The 10,804-nt window shown below is 46.9% G+C and overlaps 1 protein-coding gene across 1 annotated transcript in view; it reads right to left on the bottom strand.

Moving 5' to 3' along the window:
• Positions 1-223: 223 nt before the first annotated feature.
• The window catches only part of LOC115184114 (UPF0524 protein C3orf70 homolog A), a 28,288-nt gene continuing 17,707 nt past the window's right edge, over positions 224-10,804 (bottom strand). The window contains exon 2 of the mRNA XM_029745104.1: positions 224-1,281. Coding sequence (XP_029600964.1) covers positions 632-1,281 — 650 coding nt within the window. The 3' untranslated portion in view covers positions 224-631. The remainder of the gene's footprint in view (positions 1,282-10,804) is intronic.

Consider the following 10,804-nt stretch of genomic DNA (forward strand, 5'->3'; position numbering starts at 1 on the left):
TAGTGCACAATCCCCTATGGGCACTGGTCTAAACTAGTGCACTACCCCCTATGGGTCCTGGTCAAAAGTAGTGCACTATCCCCGATGGGCCATAGTCAAAAGTAGTGCACTATCCCCTATGGGCCCTGGTCTAAAGTAGTGCACTACATAGGGAATAGGGTGCCATTTGGGTTTGGCCCTGGATTGTTGTGTATAAAGTAGTAGCCTCATGATGTAGAATCTGTTTGGTCACATCGTGCTCTTCTGTCTTTAAGTGTGTTGGGTCATGGACTAGATTAGATTCACTTATTCCTACATTTGTGCTCTTGTTCATTTGTGGGCTCTTTCAGCTGACTACTGGTTTGGAAAGATAAGTGAAATCCCTCCAGAGTAGAGTAGAATGGGGTAGGTACACCATGCTATAAAAGGGTGAAAGGTCGTAGGTAACCATGCTATAACAGGGTGAAAGGTGGTAGGTAACCATGCTATAACAGGGTGGAAGGTCAAAGTTCATAGGTAACAGGTCACTGTTTTGGCGTTGTAAGATTAGTATACTGTAGTTAGAGGAACGTTGACAGGCTAGTGTGTGTGTGTGTGTGGCTCTAAGATGAACCGGCTAGGTCGCTGTTTCAACGTGACACTGCAAGTTGTCTCACACAGTTGTCTCTATCTTCTCGATAATCTCCACCATAGACTTGGACGGAGAGAGCAGAGAATACTCATCTTGAGTCCACATACTTATTGGACTAGACTCTCCATCACTACTTAACTCTTCATCCTCTTCCACTTCCTCCTCGTCTTCCTCCTCTTCCTCAGAACCCTCGTCACATGACTCCATGTAATGGCCGCCCAGTGCATTTATCCCAGAATCCTCAGAGCTGGACGGGGAGGAGCAGTGGTCTATTTTGGGGGTGGTGACCTTGTCCCCCAGGGCACTGGGCTTGGTGCCCTGGGGGTGTGGGTGGTGTCTGAGGGTCCGTTGGGGGTGGGGATGGGTGTTACGGGGGTGAGGAGCATGTGATTGAGGCGGGCTGGGCATGGTCGAAGGTTGAGGTCTCTGAACATAGCACATCTTCCCATTGATGCGTTTGACCATGTAGTCGTCCACAAAGAGGTCTGAGATGATGCAGAACTTGGGCGACTCCAGGCAGGGCGGGGCTTGGAAGGCGGGGGCGGTCATGAGGAAACGTTCGGCCAATGAGACTGTCAGGTCCATGGTGTGGGTGTGGTCTGTGGGCGTGGCAGGCACTGGGGTGCTGGGGAGGCGACACACGTTGGTCATCGGCTGGTACACGTATTTACCTAGAGAAGGAGAGAGAGACAGGTACAGAGACAGGGTTACTTTATGTAACCCAACAAATACATTGCTGAAATACAATCACAAAGATAGAAGGCATTACAAGGGAAACAGTTAGAATGACAAGCAAGACACACTATATATACAGCAGTATGTGGACACCCCTTCAAATTAGTGGATTCAATCATTTCAGCCACACCCGTTGCTGACAGGTGTATAAAATCGAGCACACAGCCATGCAATCTCCATAGACAAAGAGTGTCAGTAGAAAGGCTTTACTGAACAGCTTAGTGACTTTCAACGTGGCACCGTCATAGGATGCCACCTTTCCAACAAGTCAGTTTGTCAAATTTCTGCCCTGCTAGAGCTGCCCCAGTCAGCTGTAAGTGCTGTTATTGTGAAAACATCTAGGAGCAAGAACGGCTCAGCCACGAAGTGGTAGGCCGCTGAAGCGCGTAGTACATAAAAATTGTTTGTCCTCGGTTGCAACACTCACTACCAAGTTCCAAACTGCCTCTGGAAGCAACATCAGCACAAGAACTGTTCGTCGGGAGCTTCATGAAATGGGTTTCCATGGCCGAGCAGCCGCACACAAGCTTAAGATCACCATGTGCCATGCCAAGCGTTGGCTGCAGTGGTGTAAAGCTCGCCACCACTGGACTCTGGAGCAGTGGAAACGCGTTCTCTGCAGTGATGAATCACGCTTCACCATCTGGAAGTCCGATGGACAAATCTGGGTTTGGCAGATGCAAGGATAACGCTACCTGCCCCAATGCATAATGCCAACTGTAAAGTTTGGTGGAGGAGGTCTGGGGCTGTTGTTCATGGTTCGGGCTACGCTCCCCCCTTAGTTCCAGTGAAGGGAAATCTTAATGAAACAGTATGCAATGACATTCTAGACGATTCTGTGCTTCCAACTTTGTTGCAACAGCTTGGGGAAGGCCTTTTCCTGTTTCAGCATGACAATGCCCAAATGGGGAAGGCCTTTTCCTGTTTCAGCATGACAAGGCCTTTTCCTGTTTCAGCATGACAATGCCCAAATGGGGAAGGCCCTTTCCTGTTTCAGCATGACAATGCCCAAATGGGGAAGGCCCTTTCCTGTTTCAGCATGACAATGCCCAAATGGGGAAGGCCCTTTCCTGTTTCAGCGTGACAATGCCCAAATGGGGAAGGCCCTTTCCTGTTTCAGCATGACAATGCCCCTGTGCACAAAGTGGAAGAACTTGACTGGCCTGCAAATAGCCCTGACCTCAACCCCATCAAACACCTTTGGGATGATTTGGAACGCCGACAGCGAGCCAGGTCTAATCGCCCAACATCAGTGCTCGACCTCACTAATGCTCTTGTGGCTGAATGGAAGCAAGTCCCCGCAGCAATGTTCCAACATCTAGTGGAAAGCCTTCCCAGAAGAGTGGAGGCTGTTCTAGCAGCAAAGGGAGGACCAACTCCATATTAATGCCCATGATTTTGGAATGAGATGTTCGATGAGCAGGTGTCCACATATTTTTGGTCATGTAGTGTATGTATACTTAAGCAATAAGGCCCGAGGAGGTGTGGTATGTGGTCAATATACCACGGCTAAGGGTTGTCCTTATGCACGACGCAACGCAGAGTGCCTGGACACAGCCCTTAGCCGTGGTATATTGTCAATATATCACAAACTCCCGGAGGTCCCTTATTGCTATTATAAACTAGTTACCAACGTAATTAGAGCAGTAAAAATAAATGTCTTGTCATTCCCGTGGTATACGGTCTGATATACCACGGCTGTCAGCCAATCAGCATTCAGGGCTGGAACCATGTAAAAGGTTTCAGTGCAGAAATACTCTCTCTATCACTCTCTCTCACTGTCAGCTGTGGGACCTTATATAGACAGGTGTGTGTCTTTCCAAATCAGGTCCAATCAATTGAATTTACCACAGGTGAACTCCAATCAAGTTGTAGAAAGGATCATCAATGGATGATCAATGGAAACAGGATGTACCTGAGCTCAATTTACAGTCTCATAGCAAAGGGTCTGAATACTTACGTAAATAAGGTATTTCTGTTTTTGTCATTATGGGGTATTGTGTGTAGATTGATGAGGATTTTGTAATTTATTTAATCAATTTTAGAATAAGGCTGTAAAATATCAAAATGTGGAAAAAGTGAAGGGGTCTGAATACTTTCAGAATATCTCTCTCCCTCATTCGTTCCACCCTACTGTGTGTTACCATGGGCATCTCCAGTATAACATGTTCTCTTCCCTTTCCTCCCTCCCTCTCTCTCCCTCTCTCTCTCTCCACCTCCACTGAGAACTGGAGCATCACAAACACACAAGAGGGTGAGATGTTTGGTAGAATGACTTTGTGCTTTCTCTCTCTCTCGTGCTCTCTCTCTCTCTCTCTCTCTGGAGCAGGATATTCTACAAGAGGAGGAGATTCTACAGGAGGATAAGGAGATTCTACAGGAGGAGGAGGAGATTCTACAGGAGGTGGAGGGGATTCTACAGGAGGAGGAGGGGATTCTACAGGAGGTGGAGAAGATTCTACAGGAGGTGGAGGAGATTCTACAGGAGGTGGAGGAGATTCTACAGGAGGTGGAGGAGATTCTACAGGAGGTGGAGGAGATTCTACAGGAGGAGGAGGGGTGATTCTACAGGAGGAGGAGGGGATTCTACAGGAGGAGGAGGGGGGATTCTACAGGAGGTGGAGGAGATTCTACAGGAGGTGGAGGAGATTCTACAGGAGGTGGAGGAGATTCTACAGGAGGTGGAGGAGATTCTACAGGAGGAGGAGGAGATTCTACAGGAGGAGGAGGAGATTCTACAGGAGGAGGAGGGGATTCTACAGGAGGAGGAGGGGATTCTACAGGAGGAGGAGGGGATTCTACAGGAGGTAGAGGGGATTCTACAGGAGGAGGAGATTCTACAGGAGGAGGAGGTGATTCTACAGGAGGTGGAGGAGATTCTACAGGAGGTGGAGGAGATTCTACAGGAGGTGGAGGAGATTCTACAGGAGGTGGAGGAGATTCTACAGGAGGAGGAGGGGATTCTACAGGAGAAGGAGGGGATTCTACAGGAGGTAGAGGGGATTCTACAGGAGGAGGAGGAGATTCTACAGGAGTAGGAGGTGATTCTACAGGAGGAGGAGGAGATTCTACAGGAGGAGGAGGGGATTCTACAGGAGGAGGAGGGGATTCTACAGGAGGAGGAGGGGGGATTCTACAGGAGGAGGAGGGGATTCTACAGGAGGAGGAGGAGGGGATTCTACAGGAGGAGGAGGGGGGGGATTCTACAGGAGGTGGAGAAGATTCTACAGGAGGAGGAGGGGATTCTACAGGAGGAGGAGGGGATTCTACAGGAGGAGGAGGGGATTCTACAGGAGGAGGAGGGGATTCTACAGGAGGAGGAGGGGATTCTACAGGAGGAGGAGGGGATTCTACAGGAGGAGGAGGGGATTCTACAGGAGGAGGAGGAGATTCTACAGGAGGAGGAGGGGATTCTACAGGAGGAGGAGGGGATTCTACAGGAGGAGGAGGGGATTCTACAGGAGGAGGAGGTGATTCTACAGGAGGAGGGGATAAAAGAGGGTAGAAAATATAGACTATATCCAAGATCAAGGTCACTGTGACTCTTTCTCTCAGTATTTTCTTTAGTTATTTTATTTTTTTAATTTTTATTTTTTTATTTCACCTTTATTTAACCAGGTAGGCAAGTTGAGAACAAGTTCTCATTTACAATTGCGACCTGGCCAAGATAAAGCAAAGCAGTTCGACAACATACAACAACAGAGTTACACATGGAGTAAAACAACATACAATCAATGATGCAGTAGAAAAAAAAATAAGACTATATACAATGTGAGCAAATGATGTGAGATAAGGGAGGTAAAGGCAAAAAAATGCCATGGTGGCAAAGTAAATAAAGTATAGCAAGAAAAACACTGGAATGGTAGATTTGTAGTTTGAAGAAAGTTCAAAGTTCAAATATAAATAAGATGGTGCAAAGGAGCAAAATAAATAAAATAAATAAATACAGTAGGGGAAAAGGTAGTAGTTTGGGCTAAATTATAGATGGGCTATGTACAGGTGCAGTGATCTGTGAGCTGCTCTGACAGCTGGTGCTTAAAGCTAGTGAGGGAGATAAGTGTTTCCAGTTTCAGAGATTTTTGTAGTTCGTTCCAGTCATTGGCAGCAGAGAACTGGAAGGAGAGACGACCAAAGGAGGAGTTGGCTTTAGGGGTGACCAGAGAGATATACCTGCTGGAGCGCGTGCTACAGGTGGGTGCTGCTATGGTGACCAGTGAGCGGAGATAAGGGGGGACTTACCTAGCAGGGTCTTGTAGATGACCTGGAGCCAATGTGTTTGGCGACGATTATGAAGTGAAGGCCAGCCAACGAGAGCGTACAGGTCGCAGTGGTGGGTTGTATATGGGGCTTTGGTGACAAAACGGATGGCACTGTGATAGACTGCATCCAGCTTGTTGAGTAGGGTATTGGAGGCTATTTTGTTAATGACATCGCCGAAGTCGAGGATTGGTAGGATGGTCAGTTTTACGAGGGTATGTTTGGCAGCATGAGTGAAGGATGCTTTGTTGCAAAGATTTCACTTTGGATTGGAGATGATTGATGTGAGTCTGGAAGGAGAGTTTACAGTCTAACCAGACACCTAGGTATTTGTAGTTGTCCACAAATTCTAAGTTAGAACCGTCCAGAGAAGTTATGCTGGACGGGCGGGCAGGTGCAGGCAGCGATCGGTTGAAGAGCATGCATTTAGTTTTACTTGTGTTTAGGAGCAGTTGGAGACCACGGAAGGAGAGTTGAATGGCATTGAAGCTCGTCTGGAGGGTTGTTAACACAGTGTCCAAAGAAGGGCCAGAAGTATACAGAATGGTGTCGTCTGCGTAGAGGTGGATCAGAGATTCACCAGCAGCAAGAGCGACATCATTTATGTATACAGAAAAAAGAGTTGGCCCAAGAATTGAACCCTGTGGTACCCCCATAGAGACTGCCAGAGGTCCAGACAGTAGGCCCTCGGATTTGACACACTGAACTCTGTCAGAGAAGTAGTTGGTGAACCAGGTGACGCAATCGTTTGAGAAACCAAGGCTACTGAGTCTGCCGATGAGGATGTGGTGATTAACAGAGTCAAAAGCTTTGGCCAGGTCAATGAATACGGCAGCACAGTATTGTTTCTTATCGATGGCGGTTACGATGTTGTTTAGGACCTTGAGCGTGGCTGAGGTGCACCCATGACCAGCTCTGAAACCAGATTGCATAGCGGAGAGGGTGCGGTGGGATTCGAAATAGTCGGTAATCTGTTTGTTGACTTGGCTTTCGAAGACCTTAGAAAGGAAGGGTAGGATGGATATAGGTCTGTAGCAGTTTGGGTCAAGAGTGTCACCTCCTTTGAAGAGGGGGATGACAGCAGCTGCTTTCCAATCTATGGGAATCTCAGACGACACGAAAGAGAGGTTGAACAGGCTAGTAATAGGGGTTGCAATAATTTCGGCAGATAATTTTAGAAAGAAAGGGTCCAGATTGTCAAGCCCAGCTGATTTGTAGGGGTCCAGATTTTGCAGCTCTTTCAGAACATCAGCTGAATGGATTTGGGAGAAGGAGAAATGGGGGAGGCTTGGGCGAGTAGCTGTGGGGGGTGCAGTGCTGTTGAATGCAGTAGGGGTAGTTAGGTGGAAAGCATGGCCAGCCGTAGAAAAATGCTTATTGAAATTCTCAATTATAGTGGGCTTATCGGTGGTGACAGAGTCCCACAGGCTACAGAGAGGTAATCATGCTGTCACTGTCCCACAGGCTACAGAGAGGTAATCATGCTGTCACTGTTCCACAGGCTACAGAGAGGTAATCATGCTGTCACTGTCCCACAGGCTACAGAGAGGTAATCATGCTGTCACTGTCCCACAGGCTACAGATGGGTAATCATGCTGTCACTGTTCCACAGGCTACAGAGTGATCATGCTGTCACTGTTCCACAGGCTACAGAGAGGTAATCATGCTGTCACCGTTCCACAGGCTACAGAGAGGTAATCATGCTGTCACTGTCCCACAGGCTACAGAGAGGTAATCATGCTGTCACTGTTCCACAGGCTACAGAGAGGTAATCATGCTGTCACTGTTCCACAGGTTACAGAGAGGTAATCATGCTGTCACTGTCCCACAGGCTACAGAGAGGTAATCATGCTGTCACTGTTCCACAGGCTACAGAGAGGTAATCATGCTGTCACTGTTCCACAGGCTACAGAGAGGTAATCATGCTGTCACTGTTCCACAGGTTACAGAGAGGTAATCATGCTGTCACTGTCCCACAGGCTACAGAGAGGTAATCATGCTGTCACTGTTCCACAGGTTACAGAGAGGTAATCATGCTGTCACTGTCCCACAGGCTACAGAGAGGTAATCATGCTGTCACCGTCCCACAGGCTACAGAGAGGTAATCATGCTGTCACTGTCCCACAGGCTACAGAGAGGTAATCATGCTGTCACTGTTCCACAGGCTACAGAGAGGTAATCATGCTGTCACCGTTCCACAGGCTACAGAGAGGTAATCATGCTGTCACTGTTCCACAGGCTACAGAGAGGTAATCATGCTGTCACTGTTCGACAGGCTACAGATGGGTAATCATGCTGTCACTGTCCCACAGGCTACAGAGAGGTAATCATGCTGTCACTGTCCCACAGGCTACAGAGAGGTAATCATGCTGTCACTGTTCCACAGGCTACAGAGAGGTAATCATGCTGTCACTGTCCCACAGGCTACAGAGAGGTAATCATGCTGTCACTGTTCCACAGGTTACAGAGAGGTAATCATGCTGTCACTGTCCCACAGGCTACAGAGAGGTAATCATGCTGTCACTGTCCCACAGGCTACAGAGAGGTAATCATGCTGTCACTGTTCCACAGGCTACAGAGAGGTAATCATGCTGTCACTGTTCCACAGGCTACAGAGAGGTAATCATGCTGTCACTGTTCCACAGGCTACAAAGAGGTAATCATGCTGTCACTGTCCCACAGGCTACAGAGAGGTAATCATGCTGTCACTGTTACACAGGCTACAGAGAGGTAATCATGCTGTCACTGTCCCACAGGTTACAGAGAGGTAATCATGCTGTCACTGTCCCACAGGCTACAGAGAGGTAATCATGCTGTCACTGTCCCACAGGCTACAGATGGGTAATCATAAGTTTGGCATACAGAACTGTTCTACAAAGTTATTGAAAGCAGTGTAGGGTGTAAAACATTACATAATTAAATCAATGCATTCAAAAAGTATTCAGACCCCTTGACTTTTTCCACATTTTGTTACGTTACAGCCTTATTCTAAAATTGTTTACGTACATTTTTTCCTCATGAATCTGCACACAACCGATTTTTTGTGTGCAAATGAAATACCTTATTTGCATAAGTATTCAGACCATTTGCTATGAGAAATTGATCTCAGGTGCATCCTGTTTGCATTGATCATCCTTGAGATGTTTCTACAATTGATTGGACATGATTTGGAAAGGTACACACCTGTCTATATAAGGTCCCACAGTTGACAGTGCATGTCAGAGCAAAAACCAAGCCATGAGGTTGAAGGAATTGTAAATAGAGCTCCGAAATAGGATTGTGTTGAGGCACAGATCTGAGGAAGGGTACCAAAACATGTCTGCAGCATTGAAGGTCCCCAAGAACACAGTGGCCTCTATCATTCTTTAATGGAAGAAGTTTGGAACCACCAAGACTCTTCCTAGAGCTGGCCGCTCAGTCAAACTGAGCAATAGGGGGAGAAGGGCCATGGTCAGGGAGGTGACCAAGAATCCAATGGTCACTCTGACAGAGCTCCAGAGTTCCTCTGAAGGAGATGGGAGAACGTTCCAGAAGGACAACCATCTCTGCAGCACTCCAACAGGCCTTTATGGTAGAGTGGCCAGACGGAAGCCACTCCTCAGTAAAAGGCACATGACAGCCCGCTTGGAGTTTGCCAAAGCACCTAAAGGACTCCCAGACCATGAGAAACAACACTCCCCATCTAACCTGACAGAGCTTGAGAGGATCTGTAGAGAAGAATGGGAGAAACTCCCCGAATACAGGTGTGCCAAGCTTGTAGCATCATACCCAAGAAGACTTGAGGCTGTAATCGCTGCCAAAGGTGCTTCAACAAAGTACTGAGTAAACAGTCTGAATGTTCATGTAAATTTGAATATATTTTCTTAACACATTTGCTCAAATTTCTAAAAACCTGTTCATGCTTTGTCATTATGGGGTATTTTGCATAGATTGATGAGAAAAAAACGATTTAATCAATTTTAGAATAAGGCTGTAACCAAACAAATTGTGGAAAAGGTCAAGGGGCCTGAATACTTTCCGAAGGCACAGTACATAATGTATTGGCTATTATTGTAGTAGAATCCTCAGCCCCTGGTGTTAGTCTCTGCAATTCAGAGATGAAATGCCTGCTCTACCCAGATGACCTGTGCCTGCTGTCACCCACAGCACATGTCCTACAGCAGAGCCTGGACCTGTCAGACCAGGGGCCTGGTCGTACATACCCACACACTACAATTACTCAGCTTTAAAAAGAAGCTCAACTGGAAACCTAAATCAGGCACTAAATAAACTGAGAGAGAAAGCAAGCAGGGTATTCTACGCCATTAAAAAACAAATTCAAATGAATATACTTATACAAATGTGGCTAAAACGAATTGATTGTGTCATTGAACCAATTGCACTTTATGGCAGCAAGGTGTGGAGTCCACTTGCAAAACAAGATTTCACCCAATGGGACAAACACCCAATTGAAACCCTGCATGCAGAGTTCTGTAAGATTCTCCTACATCTCCAGAGGAAAACTACAAACAATGCATGCAGGGCAGATTTAGGCCAATATCCACTAATAATAACAACTCAAAAAAGAGCAATTACATTTTGGAAACATCATTACATCAATTGCAGTCACAAAAACCATCAAGCGCTATGATGAAACTGGCTCTCATGAGGACCGCCACAGGAAAGGAAGACCCAGAGTTCCCTCTGCTGCAGAGAACAAGTTCATTAGAGTTACCAGACTCAGAAATTGCAGCCCAAATAAATGCTTCACAGAGTTCAAGTAACAAACACATCTCAACATCAACTGTTCAGAGGAGACTGCATGAATCAGGCTTCATGGTCAAATTGCTGCAAAGACAGTACTAAAGGACACCAATAAGAAGAAGAGACTTGCTTGGGCCAAGAAACACGAGCAATGGACATTAGACCAGTGGAAATGTGTCCTTTGGTCTGAGATTTTTTTGATTTTTGGTTCCAACCCCCGTGTCTTTGTGAGACGCAGTGTAGGTGAGCAGATAATCTCAGCATGTGTGGTTCCCACCATGAAGCATGGAGGAGGAGGTGTGATGGTGCTTTGCTGGTGACACTGTCAGCGATTTATTTAGAATTCAAGGCACACTTAACCAGCATGGCTACCACAGCATTCTGCAGCGATACACCATCCCATCTGGTTTGCGCTTAGTGGGACTATCATTTGTTTTTCAGTAGGACAATGACCCAACA

The sequence above is a fragment of the Salmo trutta genome, unplaced genomic scaffold (assembly GCF_901001165.1).
Source record: "Salmo trutta unplaced genomic scaffold, fSalTru1.1, whole genome shotgun sequence".
NCBI lineage: Eukaryota > Metazoa > Chordata > Actinopteri > Salmoniformes > Salmonidae > Salmo > Salmo trutta.